The 22168-nt window shown below is 44.3% G+C and overlaps 2 protein-coding genes across 2 annotated transcripts; one reads left to right on the forward strand and one right to left on the reverse strand.

The window, feature by feature from the left end:
• The first annotated feature begins 164 nt into the window (after positions 1–164).
• Positions 165–1638, forward strand: LOC114789613 (actin-binding Rho-activating protein). The gene is made up of 2 exons (XM_028978780.1): positions 165–351; positions 602–1638. The coding sequence occupies exon 2, from the start codon at positions 616–618 to the stop codon at positions 1099–1101; it is 486 nt and encodes a 161-aa protein (XP_028834613.1). The 5' UTR covers positions 165–351; positions 602–615; the 3' UTR covers positions 1102–1638.
• A 636-nt stretch (positions 1639–2274) lies between these two features.
• Positions 2275–3710, reverse strand: hint3 (histidine triad nucleotide binding protein 3). Its single transcript, XM_028978781.1, has 5 exons — positions 3552–3710; positions 3328–3445; positions 3171–3240; positions 2951–3077; positions 2275–2809 (listed from the first exon to the last, which is right to left on the reverse strand). The coding sequence occupies exons 1-5, from the start codon at positions 3675–3677 to the stop codon at positions 2771–2773; spliced, it is 480 nt and encodes a 159-aa protein (XP_028834614.1). The 5' UTR covers positions 3678–3710; the 3' UTR covers positions 2275–2770.
• Positions 3711–22168: the final 18458 nt, after the last annotated feature.

The following is a 22168-nucleotide window of genomic DNA, read 5'->3' on the forward strand; positions in this document are numbered from 1 at the left end:
CTGTGGTCTATGGCAGTCGCTAAAGCAGTGTCTCCAGGGGTAACTGAGTGTCTCCAGGGGGGGGGACTGTCCCTGTCACTACCAGTTGTAAATCGCTCTGGATGAGGGCGTCTGATAAATACCGAAAATGTCAAATGTAATAGCAAATCGCCGAATAAAGGAGAACGAGAAAAGAAGAGAAAGGCGATTGTAAGACGCACTTTGGCCAAAAACAAGGACACGCATCACTAATGTGATCCTTTAATGTGATTAACCGCCCGACTGGGATTGAGACGTCACCCGCGGATTACACGGAGGTTCGAGCGCCGTGCGTGTACGTGTGCGTGTGTGAGCTGAGGATCTCGGGGAGGGGTAAGTTGTAAAAAAAAAAAGAAAAAAAAAAGTACATTTTAATTCCTTTGCGGGGCGCCACTTTTAGCCACTTTTATAGAGAGCGAACTTTTCAGCACTTTGACATTTGCGGATGTGTATTACCGTAATGTTTGCAGCGCCTCTGCGTTCCTTCCCTTTTATGCACAGAATATCCAGCGAGGATTTATTAAACTATACTTGGTGTAACGCTGCAGTATTAATAGCGAGGCTACTCGTGTAATGATGGCAGGGGCATGAACGAGCATGGCGACAGGTGACGCTCCGCGGCAGCGCGACGACCGGGCAGAGGCGTGCGTGGTGTCCGTCAAAGGCCTGACCGAAAACTGGCAGAAGTGGTCCAGCGAGCACCGGGAGAGCCAGAAGCACAACCCGTTCAGCGGCGACGGCGCGGCGGCGGCGGCGGCGGCGCTCCAGCCCGGCCAGCGGGGCTACGGCAGGCCGCCCGAGGGCTCCAGGACGGAGCAGCGCGGCCGGGACGCGCACTCGCACATCGGCCGGGAGGTGCAGGAGCTGTGCGCGGTGATCAGGGACATCGGGCGCAGCGGCGGCGACGGGCGGCCCGCCGTGGACTTCGGGACCCTGTTCGAGCGCTACGTCACCATCTCCGACAAGCTGGTCGGGGTCCTGCTGCGCGCACGCAAGCAGGGCCTGGTGCACTTCGAGGGGGAGATGCTGTGGCAGGGCCGGGACGACCACGTGGTCATCACGCTGCTGCAGCTTCACGCCTAGGCCCGCTCACACGTGGGGCAGTGGTGGCCTAGCGGTTAAGGAAACGGCCCGTATACAGAAGGTTGCCGGTTCGAATCCCGGTCCGCCAAGGTGCTACTGAGCAAAGCACCGTCCCCCATAGTAAGCGGGATTTGAACCTGGGTCTTCTGGTTCATAGGCGAGTGTCCCCACACACCTGCCCGCTGCTAACCGAGGGTGATGGGTTAAAAGCAGAGGACACGATTCAACGTGTGCGCCGTGTTGCTTCACAATGACGGTCACTTCGCTTTCTCAGTGGCATCTTTTGCAATTTTGGATTTGAACCCACAAGTCTGCTAGGCCACCGTTGCCCCATATTGTGTCATTTATGACGAGAGCATAGTGGCCATTGAACAAAGCCAGCCCCTGGGTCGTGTTTAGTCCCGCGCCTGTCATGCCCTGCTGCTCACCAAGGGAGATGGGTTAAATGCAGAGGACATTTCACTGTGTGCACCGTGTGCTGTGCTGCTGTGTATCACAAGTGACAATCACTTCACGTTCCTGTGGATTTTAGGCCCTTATCCAGAGCGACTTACAATCAGTAGTTACAGGGACAGTCCGCCCCGGAGCAATTTTAGGGTTAAGTGTCTTGCTCAGGGACACAACGGTAATAAGCGGGATTTGAACCTGGGTCTTCTGGTTCATAGGTGAGTGTGCTACCCACTAGGCTACTACCACCCTACCACACGCGATGCAAGGTGTGTGTCCTCTGCGTCCAACACGCCACCCTTGGTGAGCAGCATTTACATTTATCCAGAGCGACTTACAATCCGTAGTTACAGGGATATCCCCCCCCGCTTGAGCAACTCAGGGTTAAGTGTCTTGCTCTGGAATTTGAGCCTATGTGGGATTTGAACCTGGGTCTTCTGGTTCATAGGCGAGTGTCCCCACACACCTGCCCGCTGCTCACCGAGGGTGATGGGTTAAAAGCAGAGGACACGTTTCAACGTGTGCGCCGTGTTGCTTCACAATGACGGTCACTTCGCTTTCTCAGTGGCACCTTTGCAAGTTGGGATTTGAACTGCTAGGCCAAGTCTGCTAGGCCACCGTTGCCCCATATTGTGTCATTCATGATAAGAGCATAGTGGCCATTGAACAAAGCCAGCCCCTGGGTCGTGTTTAGTCCCGTGACTGAAATAATAAATGAACCGTAGATCAAAAAGTGATTCTGAATTTTATTCAATTTACCACATTATATACATACATCGCATACAACTTCAACGTCTGGAGGAGAAATGAGGAATAATGACTCCTCCACAGCATACGGCAAGATGTTTCCCTTTAAGCACTTCCCTCGAGCAGAAACCACCCACCACAGCTCACAGCTTCTAGCAGCACTGTCTACACACACATAAAAATGAGGTTTTAGCGACCACGTCGCATGCAAATGCCATGTTGTCAGACAGTAATAAATTAACCATTTACTTGACGTGCTTACAGTACATTATATTATTCAACAGGTCAGGCAAGAACATGCTGAGGATGTATTAAAACTCCCCGTTGCTATATTTTCCAATTGTAATTGAACACGGCCAACCACTGATAACTAGCGAGGCACTTTTACAATCATGCCAGCCCTCCTCATATTCCAAATGAAGTCCCTTCGAGAGGCGACAGGCCTATTACAGGCAAAGCTCCAGGTTCAACTGTCCTATCCTAAGGAACTTAGTCTTGAGAGGAGTTGATCTGCCTGCAGAACACAAGAGAGAATCACGTTCATGAAACATGCAGAATTACATTCTGTGCAGTATCTTGTTGTGGTTCAAATACAGTCCTTAAACGCCTTAAGTAGTTAAGCAAAGCCACAAGGTTTGTGATGCATTGTGTTTACCGTGATGAACCAGTACGAATCCAGGCGATACACGACTCGGGACAAGAAGCCCAGCTGGCTGGCTGGTGCCAACACATGGAGGTGCAGATGCGTCACCGAGCAGAAAGGAGGCCAGTGAAACCCAAACCTGAGGTGCAAAAACTGGGCGTTATACACGGACGTTACTCGTACACGGACAGCGCTTTTACACGGCATCGTAAACTTTACAACCAAAAAGTACCTGACGTCACCGAGGTCCGTGAAGCCGTTCTTTTCCAGCACAGCTTTTCCAACCTCCAGAAGTTTTTCCACTGTTCACATAAAAAAAAGAAAGAAAGAGATGATTCAATCTCCGCGTACGTTCACCCGCGAATGAGAGGAGAGTTGATGTTATTTACCGAGCGGCACGTGCTCTTTTCCGAGCGACTTGCAATTCCCCACGTGTCTGGAGGGAACCACGAGGTAATGGTGAGGTGCGCCGGGCCTGATGTCCCTGAAGCAGGAGGTCTCCTCGTCCTGTGGTCGGTGTTCAGAGCGCAACACTAAGGTAAGGTTCTCGGCAGAATCGCACGCAACGTGACAGTTACTTAGACATCACGGCGATCGCATTCACGGTACGTACGCTGTGGAGCAGCTCTGTGTCCGTCTCCTTCTTCGCGATTCTACAAAATATACACCTTTTGTCATAGGCATCGTTTTCGCAGTCGCTGGTCAAGGTGGGCTGAGACGCCGCCGCATCCGTTGCCATCTTGCCGCTTCTTCTATGACGCTTGTACGTGAGACGAGTTTTCACCAGACACCTGTAGCGCCATCTAGCGGCCTGGCGGTCAAAGCGACCATTTTTCCCTCACGCACCCATTCCATCACCCACGAACCTTCCATAACCCGTCATTTTTGAGCACAAAAACCGACGCAAAGAACGCAGCGTACGGACTGAATTGATTGTCATTGCGATACACAGCACAGCTCAAGGTGACACAACGAAATGTGTCCTCTGCTTTTAACCATCACCCTTAGTGAGCAGTGAGCAGCCATGACAGCCGCCCGGGGAGTTCCAAAGCTCGGGAAAACCTTTGTGTTTTACCAGTGCCAAAACCTCCATGACCCAAGGACCTCAACAGGTACTGGCCAGAGGTTCTGGCATCACACCTGATTAAGACCCTTGAGCGGCTGTTCCTGGCTCAGCTTCAGCCCCTGGTGACCTCATCACTGGACCCACTTCAGTTTACCTACCAGCCTGGCACTGGAGAGGATGATGCAATCATTCACCTGCTGCATCCTTGTCTTTTTCACCCGGAGACCTCTTGGATCACTGTGAGAATCATGTTCTTTGATTTCTCCAGTGGGTGCCTTCAGCACCATCCTTCCCACAATCCTGAGGGACAAGCTGGAGTACACAGGAGGGAATCATCACCGTACAACATGGATCCTGGGCTACCTGACCGACCAGCCAAAGTGTGTGAGAACTCAGGGCTGTGTGTTGGACAGGGTGGTCTGCAGTACGGAGGCCCCACAGGGAACAGTTCTGGCATTGTTCCTCTTCACCATCTACACTGCAGACTTTACCTTCAACTCATTTTATATGATCCTATCATACGTACAGTACAGGCCAAAAGTTTGGACACACCTTCTCATGCAATGTGTTTTCTTTATTTTTATGACCATTTACATTGGTAGATTCTCACTGAAGGCATCAAAACTATGAATAAAAAAAAAAAAAAAGAAAAAAAAGTGAAGTGATTGTCACATGTGATACACAGCACCACAGCACACGGTGCACACAGTGAAATTTGTCCTCTGCATTTAACCCATCACCCTGAGTGAGCAGTGGGCAGCCATGACAGGCGCCCGGGGAGCAGTGTGTGGGGACGCTGCTTTGCTCAGTGGCACCTCAGTGGCACCTTGGCAGATCGGGATTCGAACCGGCAACCTTCTGATTACGTGGCCGCTTCCTTAACCGCTAGGCCACACATGTGGAGTTATGTACTTAACAAAATAAGATGAAATAAGGTCTAGTTTTATATTCAGGTTTTATATATTCACTCTTTGCTCTGATTCCTGCTTTGCACACTCTTGGCATTCTCTTAATGAGCTTCAAGAGGTCTTCACCTGAAATGATTTTCCAACAGTCTTGAAGGAGTTCCCAGAGGTGTTCAGCACTTGTTGGCCCCTTTGCCTTCACTCTGCGGTCCAGCTCACTCCAAACCATCACGACTGGGTGCAGGTCCGGTGACTGTGGAGGCCAAGTACATAACTCATTTACATATATTTACATTTAAGGCATTTGGCAGACGCCCTTATCCAGAGTGCCTTACAACGTGCTTTCATGTTACCATGAATGAAGTGATCACATCACTTCACATAACTCCACATGTGTTCATTCATAGTTTTGATGCCTTCAGTGAGAATCTACCAACGTAAATGGTCATGAAAATAAAGAAAACACATTGAATGAGAAGGTGTGTCCAAACTTTTGGCCTATGCTGTGCATAGTTAACAGCAAGTATGTTTTTGCCTTAAATCCTACCCAGGGTGTGGCTGCTGGAGCCCATCTGGGCAATTCAGATACAACAGTTTACCTAGTGTACAGTCATGGCCAAGTTTTGAGAGTGACACAAATACTGGCCATTTGTCATGACTTTGGATGGTGGGAGCAAACCAGAGGACCCTGAAGCAAACCCACTGCAACATGGAGAGAAAATGCAAACTCGGCACACACAATGTCTGAGCTGAGATTGGAACTCACAACCTTTGCGTGAGGTGTGAGGTCGTTCTTCATTCACTTCATTACCCCCGGCAAGAATTCCTTTTAGCCACCCGCACCTTTCAGGCATCTGTGAAGCGTTCGGTGAATGTTGTATGGCCATGAAAGTATCATCTGTCAAACATGACTACAAGAGTCTAATTGGTCGCCATGTCCCGGGACGGTTCAGGAGGAATGTGTTTTCACTGCTCTGTCTCCAGGTTGGTGAGGTTTGGGCAGAAAATGCTTTACCAGTCAAGATTCAGAAAGGATGTATTATACAATGGTTGAAATAAACTAAGATGCTTCAGTTTCTATACATCCTAAGCATTTAAAAAAAAAGAAAGCCATTCCTTCAAAACATATTCATAAATGTAAGTATAAAAGTATAATTTCATGTGGTGTGTTTTTTTTCCACCTTTAAGATGTTTTCTTGTTAGAACAGCATGTACATGAATGTACATACATACATTTCTCACCTGTTCTTTAAACTGGTGTTTTTAGTTGAGATTTTGGCTTCAGCCCTGTACCAAAAGCCCTGGGCCATAAAACATCTATGGGCCTGCCTATTTATACTAAAGTTTACAATTTATTAGGAAGCTAAATTAGGTGTCGTTGCTATGCAGATTAGACCATTGGTATTCATAATCTGTGCAGCTCCTAAATTAAATGCTTGTTTGTACAGCAGCCAGTGAGAATAAACTTGACATTCATTACCACAAATTACCAAACTAACAGTCTGTCTGAATGTCATCTTATTTTCCCTGCTCATCTTTCATTGTTTATGTCATGAATTAACACTGTGAAAAAAATCTGTTTGGCGTTCGTTCATTTGCAAACACCAAATTAAACGTCATAAACTATTATACTCAGCACACACCTCAGTGTATAGGCTGTGACTTAATGGGACAGCTAAATATGTTTTGTATATTATGGGCATAATGCTTATGTTAGAGAATTAACACTAAATTTTGTGGCAGTAGTCTGTGAGTATGATATTAATATGAAATTAGATTACATTGAATTTCTGCCTCCCCTAGTTCAGCAGAACGACTCTTCGTGGCCCAGGCTTTCCAGCAGAGTAACTGGTTTGATGTGCCGTGTGGAGCAGCTGACAAATTCTGACCGCTTACAGGAGATTCACCCCCAGCTGAGTCCAGAGGTCAGTCCACTCTGGGGTGCAGGATAGAAGGACAGCACATTATGGGTCAATGCATTCGCAGTTTACATTATGTGACAGAGTGGAGGAGAATAGACAATACCACGAGACACATTAATCAATACACTCAATACAGCAATAATGTTTGGGGGAACCTGGTGGCACCCTGTTGAGGCTCAGAAATGGTCTGCACTTGCCTGAATAACACATCTAAAAATATTGATATTTTTGATGTGTTATTCAGGCAAGTGCCCATACGCTGAGAGATCATAAGGAGAGAGGATGATGGAGACCACATTTTTAATATTCCAGTGATATCATGCACGTGGCAAACACACCAATACATTTACATTTACGACATTCATCATTTACATTTACATTTACATTTACGGCATTTGGCAGACGCCCTTATCCAGAGCGCCTTACAACGTGCTTTCAAGTTACCATCGATGAAGAGATCAATCCTGGTTCACTAGGACCCCAACTATGAATACATCTATTTTATTCACTCTGTTGTAGATTCTGTACACAAAGTTCGACAACAAGAAAATTACAATTTAATCTAAATATTCTTTAAAGAGGAAGGTCTTGAGCTGTCGTTTGAAGGTGTTCCGTGACTGAGCTGTTCTGACCTCGAGGGGGAGTTCATTCCACCACCGAGGGGCCAAGACGGACAAGAGTCTAGATGAATGTTTTCCTTTTACCTTCAGTGATGGAGGGACCAGGCGAGCAGTACTGGAGGCTCGGAGTATACGAGGTGCAGTGTGAGGTGTAATAAGGGCTGTGAGGTAGGATGGTGCTACTCCATGTTTGGCTTTGTAGGCCAGCATCAGTATTTTGAACCTGATGCGTGCAGCTACTGGGAGCCAGTGGAGGGAACGTAGCAGAGGGGCGGTGTGGGAGAATTTGGGAAGGTTGAAGATTAGTCGTGCTGCTGCAGTAGTTGTAGTAGTTGTAGAGGTCGGATGGTATATAGTGGTAGACCAGCTAGAATGGAGTTGCAGTAGTCCAGTCGTGAGATTACTAAGGACTGTACCAGTAGTTGGGTGGCCTGGGTTGATAGATAAGGGCGGATTCATCTAATATTGTAGAGAAGGAATCTACATGAGCGGGAAAGATTGCTGATGTGAGTTGAGAAGGAGAGCTGGTTGTCTATTGTTACTCCAAGGTTGCGGGCTGTTGCAGAAGGAGAGAGCTGTGAGTTGTCCAGGTAAATAGCAAGATCCTGATGTGGTGAAGAATCTGCTGGAATGAATATTAGTTCAGTTTTGGTGGGATTGAGTTGGAGGTGATGGGCTGACATCCAAGACGAGATGTCGGTTAGACATGCAGAGATTTTGGAAGCAGCATGTAGATCAGAGGGAGGAAAGGAGAAGATGAGTTGTGTGTCGTCAGCAAAGCAGTAGTAGGATAATCCATGTGAGGAAATGACCTCACCAAGTGATCTTGTGTAGATGGAGAAAAGGAGAGGACCCAGTGGAGAGTCTACGTGAGGTAGAGGTGGATCCTTTCCAAGTTACTTGGTAAGATCGCTCATCAAGGTAGGAAGCAAACCACTGCCATGCTGAGCCCCAAATTCCAAGCCTCTTCAGGATTGACAAGAGAGTCTTGTGGTTAACGGTGTCAAATGCAGCAGATAGGTCGAGGAGAATAAGAACTGATGACAGTTTTGCCAATCTGGCTGCATGTAGCTGCTCGGTAACCGCCAAAAGGGCAGTCTCGGTGGAATGAGCTGTTCTGAAGCCAGACTGGTTAGGATCCAGGAGGTTGTTCTGTGATAAATGGAGTGATAGCTGGTTGTAGACACAGCACTCAAGGATTTTGGATAGAAATGAGAGGAGGGGAAACTGGTCTGTAGTTGTTAATGTCTGTAGGATCAGCAGTGGGTTTCTTTAGGATTGGAAGAACCCTGGCTGTTTTAAAGGCGGATGGTACGTGGCCAGATGAGATTGAGCTGTTTATGATATAAGAAATGAAAGGGATGAGGTCAGGGGAGATAGTTTTGAAACATTGCAGAAGGTATTGGATCTAGTGGACAGGTGGTTGGGTTGCCTGTGGATATAATCTGAATGATTTCATCATATGTGAGTTTAGAAAATTGATTTAGAGTAGTTGTCGAATTTTCAGAAGGAAGAGTAGGATTAGTGGTGGAGAATGTCTCACAGATTTTTTCAATCTTCCCTGTGAAGAAGCTGGCAAAATCATCAGCTGTTAAGGAAGTTGGGGCAGGGGGAGTCGAAGGGTTGAGTAGGGATAAGAAGATGTTGTGGAGTTTTTGAGGGTTGTGGGCAGAGGCTTCTAGTTTTGCTTTGTAGAAAGCAATTTTAGCAGCAGTGAGGTTAGTGGAAAATTTGCACAGAATATTCTGGTAATACAGTAGGTCTGAGGATCCTGTAGGTACAGTGAGTGTAAAGGTCAGGAAGTGGTGGTCAGAGATGTGAAGGGGAGTGGAAGAAAGGTCAGAAGTTGGAGAAGGATGACTGAAGACCATGTCCAAGACATTCCCTCCTTTGTGTGTGGGAGAGATGTTGCTGTTGGTCAACAGCAATGTCCTTATGCAGCAAGACTGACAATCAGGGGGACAGTCCCCCCCTGCAGACACTCATGGTTAAGTGTCTTGCTCAGGGACACAGTGGTAGTAAGTGGGGTTTGAAACTGGGACTTTGTGGTCATTTGGTTTAAGAGTGTTACTACCACCCACATACACAGGCAACACATATAAACACAAATCTCTCTGCATGTTTATTCCTTTGACTCTAATATTGTTTATATATAATATCCTTGATTTATCATGTGTTTATGAATTAGAAACAGTTCATTCCTGTAACTTGTCCAGGTAATATCAGAAGAGTTAAACTACACTGCTAATAATGAATGGAGGCAGATTAACAAGGTCAGCACAATCACTGATTTCCACCCTTCAGTTGGATTCTGCTTCTGGGCAGATGGGCGGTCTTTTTTCACAACAGAGAAGAAGAAAAAAGAACAACGCAGGTAAATATAGAGATGGATAAGAAGCGCTAAGGAAACACAAATACGCAAGATTTGTTATCAGGCCAAAGTTTATGGCTCTTATCCTTTTCCTCTGAGGACAATTAAGATGCAATTAAAGTTATTGATCTGAGCATCCTGTGGGTCCAGACAGTCTGTTGTGCTCTCATTTCTGCTCTCACTACATCTCTTACATTCAATCCATTAAATGTTAATCATACAACATTCCACTGCATATAAACATTACATTTACATTTAAAGCATTTAAAACGTGCTTCCATGTTACCATTGCAGTGATCAGTTCTAGTTCACTAGGACCTCCAACTATGAATACAATCTTTTTATTCACTCTGTTGTAGTTTCTATACATAATTAAGACAATAAGAATGTTGCAAGTGAATCTAAATTTTCTCTAAAGAGCAAAGTCTCTTAGACTTTGTGGAAGGAACGTAGCAGAGGGGTGGTGTGGGAGAATTTGGGAAGGTTGAAGATCAGTTGTGCTGCTGCATTTTGTATTAGTTGTAGAGGTCGGATGGCACAAAGTGGTAAACCAGCTAGAAGGGAGTTGCAGTAGTCCAGTCTTGAGGTTTTCTAAGGACTGTACCAGTAGTTGGGTGGCCTGGGTTGACAGATAAGGGCGGATTCGTCTGATATTGTAGAGAAGGAATCTACATGAGTGGGAAAGATTGCTGATGTCAGTAGTGAAGGAGAGTTGGTTATCTATTGTTACTCCAAGGCTGTGGGCTGTTGCAGAAGGAGAGAGCTGTGAGTTGTCCAGGTAAATAGCAAGATCCTGATGTGGTGAAGAATCTGCTGGAATGAATATTAGTTCAGTTTTGGTGGGATTGAGTTGGAGGTGATGGGCTGCCATCCAAGATGAGATGTCGGTTAGATATGAAGAGATTTTGGAAGCAGCATGTAGATCAGAGGGAGGAAAGGAGAAGAAATGTAAATGTAAATATAAACATATTTTCAGTTCAAGATTAATCCAATATTTTGATATCATGTGCAATGATATATATGGTTTACCACTAGGGGACAGGCTTTTCTTATTATATTAGAATTATTTTGACACACTGCTCTGTGTTTGGTATATTGAGTTTAAGAACTGGAACTTATTGTTTCTTTTTATGACAGTTTGTGGAGAAAACTAAAAGTGCAAATATGAGCTGTCTAGTCTGACAGAGACACAGACGCACATCACTTAAATCTATTGTTTTCTTTATGCTGTCTGCTGGCCTAAGCAGTTTTTGACGACCGACTGTATATTTTGTAGTCAGCAAAAGAATTTAAATGTCTATTGTGGATATCCTGCATCAATCCAATATATTCTGAGAACATGAGGGTGTGTTCTGCAAAATAACTCCCTATTGAGTTTATCCTGCTTCAAATCCTCATGATTGCTGCAGAATCTCAAACAAAACCACAAATCTCTCTCTCTCTCTCTCTCTCTCTCTCTCTCTCTCACACACACACACACACACACACACGCAATCATTGACTAAATGCTCTGGTATTGTAATAGGAGAAGACAGGGAAGGGGGGATGGATGGCTGACAGTGGTTAATGCCTGGCTGAAAACTCCCAGGTATTTAAAACAATAATAAGTGTAGGAGGTTGAGATTTATTCAGTTTTACTGACATTGAGGTGGAGATGATTGTCCTGGCAGCATTGACTGAAGTGTGTGATTGTGATGTAATAGTCCAGAAAGGTAATGAGAAAATGAATGTCAATAAAAAGTGAATAAAAAGGAAGTAATAGTCCGGAACAGAGTAGTTGTAAGTGAAGAGCGCAAGAATGGCTATGTCATCTGAATAATTCAGGAAAATAGTAGTGGAGGATAGACTGCTGCAATCATTGTTTTTTTAGTATGTACAAAATTGGGCTCAATAAACAGGGTCTGTGGGTGTCTCTAAAATAAGCCAAAAATTAAAATGAGGTTCTAAAATAGTTTTTTTGGTAAGGTGGCAGATAAGACTTCTCCCCTGCTACTCAAACTTCAGCTCCCATTGGCTTAACTCAAACGTAACTCAAACCCAGTATATTATATTTTGTGAGCATTTCCCCAAAAACGTCGAACATATGGCACACAGTTTGTGTTTCCAGAACATTAAAATACTTAATGAGAATTTTAATGAGAATCTGCCCAAAACAGTACTGTTCCTTAAATAGTAGTGTAAAATGGGCTGACGCCTACGGAGTAGGTTTCAGTTATTTACAAAGAGAAAGAGGGGAAAAAACAATAGCATAATATGTCTGTTTACATTTACATTCTCAAGTAAAATTTTCACAGAATTTCTATTCATCATGTCTGCAGGAATGTCACCAACTGCATACGGATCTGGGAATAGTTTGTGGTGTGAGTCTTGGTCTCAGAAAACAAAAAAGCCTAGTGGGAATCCAGCCAGATTTATGGTGTTAAAATTCAGACACTTCATCCATAAACAATAAGATATGGCTCATAAGCGCCTGACCTCTTCTTGAGGTCGGGTGCATAGAACCTTGTGTAGTCATAAGGAGGAGCTCAATAAAACTGACCGTATTAAATTAATGAGGGGGGAAATTCTTTTTTTTTTCTCATTCTACCAAACTGCTCATCTCTACATCTAAGCATTGTTTTTAGAACTCTGAAATACTCATCATTATATTTTGCGTGTACAACAAAGTGTATGTAAGAGTAAATCTGACCAATGGGCAGAACACTAGGATCAGTGCCCTGTTTTTGCATATTCATATTGAGAGACCTTCAGAAAGACCTTATTATTATTATAATTAAACCTGGCTGTACCAAATCTAGCATCTGGTACCACTCACTGCTGAAAGGTAGTTAGCATTTGAAGCAGCACCAGAAAACCTGAGCCTTTGAAGTCCTATTTATTCATGATAAAGTTAGAAGAAACCGAATATATCTCTAGGTACTGCTTTTATATATGTAACTGACAGGGGCAGTGGTGACCTAGTGGTTCCACTGAGGTGCCAATGAACAAAGCACCGTCCCCACACACTGCTCTTTGGGCGCCTGTCACGGCTGCCCACTGCTCACTAATGGGTGATGATTAAAGCATAGGACACATTTTGTTGTGTCACCGTGTGCTGTGCTGCATATCACAATGACAATCACTTCACTTCAACTGTGAAATGGAAAACAAAAAAGTGAAGTTTCATTCTTTCTTTAATATGAGCACTTGGCTGCACATTCATCTTACCCAGTCTTGATCTATGAAATGTTAGATAACTGCCTCTCATTTGATCAAATCACCAATGTGATGGACTGCAGCATTGTCACCAAACAGAGCTGAAGGAATCATATGCTATTATATTCTCTCACTCACTTTCAATAATCCACATTAGGGTTGCGAGTGGTGGAGCCCATCCTGGTACATTAGGCACAGGGCCGGACCAGACCTGCCTCCGTAGGGCACTCACCACCCATTCATTCAGTGAATAAACGGTCAATCCACCTAGCATTCATGGATGGATGGTGTCACATCTCTAAGTCTAGAGAATAAGAAACACGATGAGGGTGTGGAGAGGAGGCCCACTTCTACACACACCCTAACCAACACATACTACACAAACAGTGAGCTAACATGTACAATAAAACAGCAGGCTCAGCACTACGAGCAGAGATTTGTGCCAGTAAAAACTGAAATTGAATTGTAATGAACTGAATCTGGGAGCTTATCGACCTGCTTTTAACCGGTCCTAATCACTCCTGATCACTGGGCATCAGATGGGAGTGATTATGACCCGCTTATCAGATGCTGTGGAACTGGCCGTGTGTACCCAGAGTTCTCCCAATGAATTATTTTCCCCAATTAAATATAATTTTTTTTTTGCTGATTTGTAATTTTACCATGAAATCACCCATGCATTTATTTTTATGACTGTATCTGTTTATTGTGTACTGCACATGTCAGTACTGGAAGGGTAGGAAATGAAAAGCTTGACTGCATATGATGTCAGTGGATGTGTTAAAAATGTGTGGTGCAGCTGAAATCAATAAACCCTCTGCAGGCGGGGAGGTCTTGTCACATCTCTGCTACAACAGGCCTGTGCTGCAGGGATACCAGACCACAGCAGTGCAGACAGAAACACCACAAGCCTGGAGTCAAGCTTGCAGGTGATCAAAGTGCAGGTTTAATACAGAATAAGTGGGTTAGTGGACGCAGAAGGGGCAACCGGCTTTACTCCACTGGTCCGCCAGATTGTGTGAACGTTCTGCAGTGTCAGCTGTGGCATCAAAGGGCCTTTCTTTATTTTACTGAGCCAATTAACAAGTGATGCAACATCTGGTATGAAGGAACAAATCTGCCCAGTTTGTTTCCCAGGAGTTTATGTGTTTCTTGACAGAAGAGGGAGGAATCAGCTTGCAGTGAGGCAGCATATGCCCCTGTCAGGTACAATTGAGCAATTTAGACAAAAAAACAAATGCACACCCATGTGATGAAAAACAAATTATATAAAAATTTCTTATAAGAAGAATTTTCTGCACGTAATCTAATACAACTAAACTTGTTTGTCTCTTTTAGCTTATTTTTTATGCTTGAAACATTTGCTTGCATAAAGATGAATAGATTTTTTGGCATGCTATTCACCATCACATTTTCTCTGCAGTTTATAGAAAAGTTTCATTCACAAATACTAAATGTAATGACATACTGATTAATCCTTTTCATGCCTGTTGTATGGCTCTGAGGAATGTGAAATGAACATTCCTGATCTAAATGACCATATCAAGGAAGGCCTGTAAAGCCTCGGAGGTGATAGATGAATTTATCCCAGTCCGCTGTAACCTTGTTACTTACCCTATTTCACTCCATGGGGACCCAATATTTAATTAGTCCCCTTTTATAAAAGTGTCACAGTGCTCAAAAGTGTCTGTTGCAGTTGGCTTCATAAGACTAGCTACACACCCGTGCCCACAAACCACCGCTGACCGTCTCAAAGCCATCAGTCTAACAGGGCGCAGAGGCATTTTAATGTGGGCAGCTGTGCAGCTAATTTCATCAGTTCAGTAATTTGCTAATCAATCACGAAACAAATGAAAAAGGTAAATGCTTGCAGACACCGCCATTGTCCCAGCGCTGGTGTGGTCACCCGTGGCTGAGTGAACAAATTGCTCGGTAAATGAACAAGCACTGATTCCAGGACGTTAAAACCTTGAAGAGAAACCACCCCACGACGCTGCAGACCAGGGTCAGGCTGTAAACTGACATGAACAGGCACATAGAGCTCGGCACAGCAGCACACAATAAGAGTTAAGCCGTAAAAAATCTTTCGTTTAATTTTTGCCCAGGAATTTAACCACTGTCCCAATTATTATTCACTGGTCACCATTTATTGTGTTACGTCCTCTGACGTATTTATTTTAGGTTTATTGTATTGTAAACATGAATCGTCATGCTACAGTATGTTGTGTTTCTCTCTCATCTTTTTCCCTTTTTTCTTCCTCTCGTCTACCACACTGCCGGCTTGGTGGAGCTCAGCTGTGCTTAATTGCACCAATCACCGCTGGATCCACATTGGCTAACGAGGGGAGCTCTGTGGAGTTAAAGGCTGCAGACACCTGAAGGACGGGGGAGGGTGTTTTGTGAACAGGCAGAGCAGAGCAGAGCAGAGCAGAGCAGAGCAGAGCAGAGCAGAGCAGAGCAGAGCAGAGCAGAGCAGAGCAGAGCAGAGCAGAGCAGAGCAGAGCAGAGCAGAGCAGAGCAGAGCAGAGCAGAGCAGAGCAGAGCAGCTGCCCTCCTGCTTTCTGACCCGCTCACTAGAGAAGATTGTGTTTTCTCCTGCCTTAGACATTAGCTTGTGTGCTATTGCTTGTGTTATGTGTTAGCTTATTATTTGTGCTAAGGTGCTAGCCTTAACTTCAACTTCACCCGTTGTCATCTTATTAGTCATTACTACAGCCCCATTCCTACACTTTTCCGAAACTGGAGTTCTTTGTTTTTGTTTACTTACTTATTTTAAGAAGGAGCGGTAGGGAGGAGGACGCCATTTACTTTTGGTCATCTTTTCTCATGTGTTGAGTTAGTAAGGGAGCCAGGTAAGACTTCTGTCGTTTATTTGATATTTTCTTTTGTGAGGTTACCTGAGTTTCTTTACCACTAAGTTAGAACTGTTATGGTTGTTATTTTGGCCTTGTTCCCTCCTGAAGTTTGTTTTGCTCCCTGTTTTGGATATTTGAGTTTGTAAATAAAATCTTTTTGTTTGGCATTTAAGAATAGTGTGATCTTTTCGGAGTGTTGGGACAGGGGAAATGCCAAATAGACATTGTAATCAGGTTAGTAGATTAAAAAGCTGCTGTCTTAATTCATTTTGTTACTTCTCTTCCACCCCTAGACACGAGGGGAACGTAACAATTGGCACATCGACTTTACAGAAGCACATTGATGGTGCACAGTTACTGTGTGCAGCTCATCTCCTTTATAAGCCACCCACTTCTCTATTCATCGCATTTGTCACTGGCCTGTTTCTTATCTGATTGGGTAGAAGGATGTTGTGTGTCATGTCGCCGAGTCATGGGGGAAAGGAAGCGCAGAATAAAGGTTCAGGATTTTATTCTAACTCAAACTAACACAGCTCTAGGGCCAAAAGGAACAGAAAGGAAACTCAAACTAACCTGAAGGTGTGTGTCTTAAAGGACAGGGACCAAATACAAAGAGTTCAGTATCCGTGTTAATGCAGCAGTGGAGTCCTGCTGCAGTCTCTTCCTATTTTAACAGGGCTCTAATCCTGGATGCCTAATCAGCTCTCCATGATTAGAGCCCTGTTATCAGGCTGATCGGTGCAGGCAGCGAGTCCAGCTGAACCCAGGGTGGGGCACATGGCGGCAATCACAGGGCTCCGGCACTGAGGGCACTGCTGATCCTCCATGGCTGTGGAGGACCTGGACCATCTGATGGGCCCCTAGATGTCATCAGGTCTGGCAGTGGCGTCAGCCCCTCTGGCAACCCATAAATCATGGCAGATCCTTTGGGGCACCTGCCCCTGCATGTCCCTACTGATGCTGTCTGCGTCGCTCCCTGCTGCCGGTTCCGGACCTCCCAGAGACCGCTTACTACACCGCAGGGCGGTTCCTTCAGAGCACGTGCAGTACCTGCCACTGCTCTTCCCAACTGACGCATCCTGCATCTCACCCTGTGTTTAGCACGAATGCCGTCCCAGACCGATCACCATAACCTTCCGGACCCATGCCACCCATGCCAGGCCCTCTCCCAGGTTGTCTCTGCTGGAGGTACAGGGGCAATGTGGGAACCCCTCTGCCCATCCCAGCTGGACCCTCTTGTCACCCTGGGGACTGTGGCAGGAAGAGGGGTTACCACATTACCCCTGTACCTCCAGCAGAGACAAGCTACGAGAGGGCTTGGTCTGGCATGTTTACTTCAATGGCTACCTGAGGATTCAGCCTAGTCTGTGGTCCACTTAGCAAAACATATCCATGGATAAAAGCTGGGACATACAACATATTTAAGGCCCCAATTAAATTATTAGAGATATAGGCATGCTGTAAAACCCTGACACATGCACTGCTACATTAAGAGTTATGTCAATTGCATTCATTATTCTATTAATCTGTCAAAGGATATGATTGCATAATGCAGCAAGTAAAAAGTGAGAAATTCGGGAAAATCAGGAAATGTGGGTAATGTGCAAAGCACTTTTAAAAGGGTTGAGTTATAATGTCTTGATAACTGCTTCTCCAGAACTGCAGGTCTTGTAGGGTCCAAGAGGTTCAAGGAGGAACAATCGGTCAATTTATGACAGCATACAGAAGGTGACAAGATTAGTTCTGGCCTTGACAGAGTGGACTACTGCTGTCCACCACCACCAGACCTATATTGGGCATGTAAGCATCAGAACTGCACCATGGAGCAGTGGAAGAAGGTGTGTTGGTCAGATCACAGGTGTATGTACTGTACAAGTTGCTTTACATAGCATTGCAATATGGGAAGAAGGGACGCTGACAGATGCAGCCTCTCTTGGCAGGTTAAAGCATGGTGCCAAGCTGCATACACTGGACCAAGATAAAGAGTCATTGCCCTCCAAAGTCCAACTAACCATCTATGAATTGTGCTGAAAAAATGAATCCAATCAACTGTTCCCCATTTTCCATGCCTTAACTTACCTAGATCTCCTTCAGTGGCACATGGAGAACCTATGCAGGTTTATTACACAGACATATTGAATGCTGTTGCTGATTTGTGTTCATTATAGTAAAAATATGGTTGAATTGGTTAATGTTGGTTCATTTAAATATACTCAGTCAACTCAAAGTGTGTATTAATGTATGTAAAAATGGCTTGGAGAAGTGAGTCTTGAAACCTGCTTCCCTGCTTGAAGGTCAAATGTAAACCTCTCTTTATAATAGAAGATGTGTCATTCCCTTACCTAGGCAAATGTTAAAAAAATAAATGTAGTTTCTGGCATGGGCAGGCTGTGTGACCATATGGTGACATTCATCATGTATCAGCACTCATTAAAACAGCTGTCATTTGGTGCTGGACCTCCACTGGGCAGGTGCAGATGCCTGGAGCTGACAGTAAACGCCCCCTCACCTCTGAAATATACAGCACAGGCATGCTCTGTCTAAAACCTCTGACCTTAGGAGCTGTTTTGGTTATGCGTATTTACTCTTTTTCTACCTGAATAATGGAAACAGAATGAAAAGCTCTCACATACCTCCAGTCAAAGCCGTTAAGCGACTCTCTAAATGCCAAGAGCAGGCCTGAGGCAAGTCATCTCTTGACAGCTATCTGACTCTGTGGCCATTGTGGGTTGTGAGGAGAATGGGGGATCAAGCAAAATATAGCAGATCTCCAATATCCCACATGCCTTTGCTTGCAGAGTTTTTTTGTCTATCCCATTTTTTAATGACATGTTTTCTTCTGCCCCTTCTATGCTTCCACAATTCCCTGGCGTCTGAGATCATAGCAGGAAATGGCTATTGACTACTTAGCAAGATATGTCAGCATGCGAGAGATGATGCCTTATCCTTGTGGCTGATTAGATCACGAGGTTTCCCATCACTGCAGTGTCAGCGTAAATGAGCCTTTTATCCAGCTTTAAAGGGGAACATGTGCATGTGAAGAAAGGTTATGAGTAGGGAAGGGATTATGATTACTGCCTACAACACAAAGAACAATGTGATAGATGTCCTTATATTCATCATGTGCTTATAATAAACACTTATGTGTCTCACTTCTGTTCTTCCATGCTGTTGTTTTCCAGAAACATAGAATCTTCCTTTATAAACATATTCCTTTAATATCTCATAGTAAGTTACAGCATTTCTAAATCAATATAAAAAGTGGTACGACTTGTCCTAATCGTGGAGCTGCACAAGTTCAGAGAAATTATTTTTGAATTGAAGAAGGACCAACCCGCCAATTTCTAACACTAACCAGGGAAAATGGGGATGTACTTGCTGTGCTGTAGGGAGAATTAAGTTGCATGGATGTTTACAGTGCTGTGAGGCGAAAAGACCCCCATAGGCATGTTTAGAAGCTTCTTTTGTAAATTTAAGGAGGCTACATAACATAGAGATAAATTGCTTCAGTCGCCACTTTTTGCAGATACTGACGCATTGGGTTTTGGATATTAATCTGCAGTTTGGGCAATATGTTTTATGTTGAAGCTTTACTTCTATAGAAAGAAAGGCCAATAAAAGCAAACAGAGATCTACATAAAGGAAACAAAGTCTGCAAATGAATATAAAAGGGTTCATTTAACAACAGATATCACACCATTCATTGCACTCTGCATCAGTGACAAAAGAAACATTTAGGGGTTGTGTGAAAATCTCAGCTTGCGTCACTGGCTAATCACATCTCCTGAGGCCTAAGTGTGCAATCACCAGTGGATGTAGTTGCCTGGAATCATCGTCCTTTTGTTGTGGAGGAATTTCCCCCTTGCTGTGGTAAAGTGTCTGGGGATTACCCTGCTTGTTATCGTAGGCACAGCCCGTATGCCTTATCAAGTCTTGTAAAAGGAGCCATTATTGTCTCTTTCAGACTCTATGCTCCAATGTCATATTTGTATGCATCAAGTGATACAATACAAAGAGCCATGAGATGCTATGGTTATAGACTATTTATTTGTGAGGTCTTAAAATTGCTAAATTTGGTAATCAACATAACCCATTTTCAGGCTTTCAGCCGCACAGGAGGGAATCGGCTCCTGGATGGTTACATGGAGAGACATTTCACAATGGTGCCTGTAATGATGCACTGAGTCAGCGGGTTTAAATGCCAATACCCTTATTTACCTAGACTGCCCTTCCACTGCCATTCTAGTGCTAAAATAGATCCTCTTATACACAGGCTACACAAACATATACACAATTTCTGTTTTAACAGAAATTCCTACACTCCATGCATGCATTATGCATGTACACCAACATTCTATACGTTGCTTTACATTTCTCAGTGGTTTGTGAACAAAGGGCCACTGCTGACCAGATATGATTAAGGTGTGGGAGCATTCGCAACACAGCAGTGGCACTGACATTGTAGTGGGACGCAGGTGTCGTGTTGATAGCATTTACGTTACATTTACATTTATGGCATTTATCAGACACCCTTATCAAAGCGACTAGCAATCAGTAGCAACTCAGGGTTAAGTGTCTTGCTCATGGACACAATGGTCTTCTGGTTCATAGGTGAGTGTGTTACCCACTAGACTACTACCCCCCACCCGTATCACATCACCTACATATCTCCAGCCGGCAGTTCTCCTTGGTCACAATCTGAGCAGTCATGACCAGGTAAGAATCTTCTGTGCATGTAGTAATTAGAGCATTTCTGCCATAGCTTTCGCAAAAAAAAAAATCCTGACAATGGGTTTGCTTTGCATGGCTTATAGTGTGCCATCACTTCAAAACATTACGGAGACACCCAACAAGTAGGGTGTACACAGCTTCAAGGACACCACTGTCTTCTGTGAGATATCAAAGAATTTGTTTATTAAAATATTTCTCTCCTGACAGATACATCCATCCTCAATGGCCTTCTGTTTGCTTCAGACTGCTGGAGAACAGATTTTTTTTTTTTTTTAGAAATGTCTTAATCAGAGCAGGACACTCGGAGAGTCCCTTCTTAAAAGCAGCACAGAGCTCACCTGAGTCCCAACACAAAGGACAGTCATGCAAATGTTAGAAAGAAAATGGTTTTGTCATGTTTGCTGGTATCAAGCATTCATTTTGGCCTCTGCAACACCGTAGGGGAGGGCAGATGACGGAACCGTTTCCTGCCTGTCCCAGACAGGTTGTGCCCCTGCGGAGAAGAGTTATTGTGCTGTTTCAGACATGGCCTTCTCCTCATAACACAGTGTGAGCAGGCAGACTGGATCAAGGGCCACTTGACTGGTGGGATGAAGCAGATGCTTTTGTCCACGGGGACTGTCCGACAAGTGCAAACACTTTCAGAACACAGGCTCCCAGCAGAATTGAAACCCTTGATCTAAATATGGGTAGGACGATGCTCCACCACCTATGAACACACAAGAATGGTAGACATGGCTTATTGCAAAAAAACCTAAAACACTTCAATGCAAGTGCAGAGTACAAAGCTGCAGTACAAAATGTCTGTTTTGACCACAGCAGCCGCCTTGTCCAATTTCTCCAATCGCATATCCCATTCCACATGAATGTCAGGCCTGAAAGCCAGCAAGGGTGACTGTGGGGAATAATTTCTTTCACAGGCATACTTGGGCCAGATTCCACCTTTCATTATAAAGAGATATCTTAAAGCATGGTGACATTTTGCAGTGAGGGGCTGCAGGGTTCACATCAAGCCCAAAGGAAAGCCATTCATATAAGTCGGCTGCTTGACATTTATTGATGCCGATTGTTCAGCTCAAACTTTGGTGAAAACAAAACCTCTCAACAGTTTGTCCTCTAGGAAAACATGGAAGTTCACATTTACTCTCACTAATTTCGCACACACGCATATACATAAATAAATGCTTATTAATATCTTTTTTATTTGTCAGAATCTACAGTAATAAATGTCACATGAGTATTTTGATCTTTGTGTTACAAGCTAACGGCACACTTAAATGCAATCCAATAAAGATTTGCAATTTAGAGTTGTTTTTTTATTAAACAGAATTTGTGAGGGCTTGCACACATAGTGAAATGTTCATCCTCACATATTATAAATATAGACAAAACAGCTATAACACTAATGATAGGTGAAGTGAATACCATTAATTACCTTCTTACTACGGCAGTGGGTGGGACATACTGGGCCACAAGAGAATATGTGATGTGAAAAGGCAGATAAAAATGGGGATGGTACAGATTGTTGCAATTATACAAGAGCCAGATTGTAATGCCGTCTGGGT

The sequence above is a fragment of the Denticeps clupeoides genome, chromosome 5, assembly GCF_900700375.1.
Source record: "Denticeps clupeoides chromosome 5, fDenClu1.1, whole genome shotgun sequence".
NCBI lineage: Eukaryota > Metazoa > Chordata > Actinopteri > Clupeiformes > Denticipitidae > Denticeps > Denticeps clupeoides.

Coding starts and splice junctions, on each gene's coding strand:
- hint3 (XM_028978781.1), bottom strand. CDS start 3,677: ATGGCAACGGATGCGGCGGCGTCTCAGCCCACCTTGACCAGCGACTGC. Junction 3,241..3,327: donor AAAAGAGCACGTGCCGCTCG/GTAAATAACATC, acceptor TTATGTGAACAG/TGGAAAAACTTCTGGAGGTT. Junction 2,810..2,950: donor ATTCGTACTGGTTCATCACG/GTAAACACAATG, acceptor TGTGTTCTGCAG/GCAGATCAACTCCTCTCAAG.
- LOC114789613 (XM_028978780.1), top strand. CDS start 616: ATGGCGACAGGTGACGCTCCGCGGCAGCGCGACGACCGGGCAGAGGCG.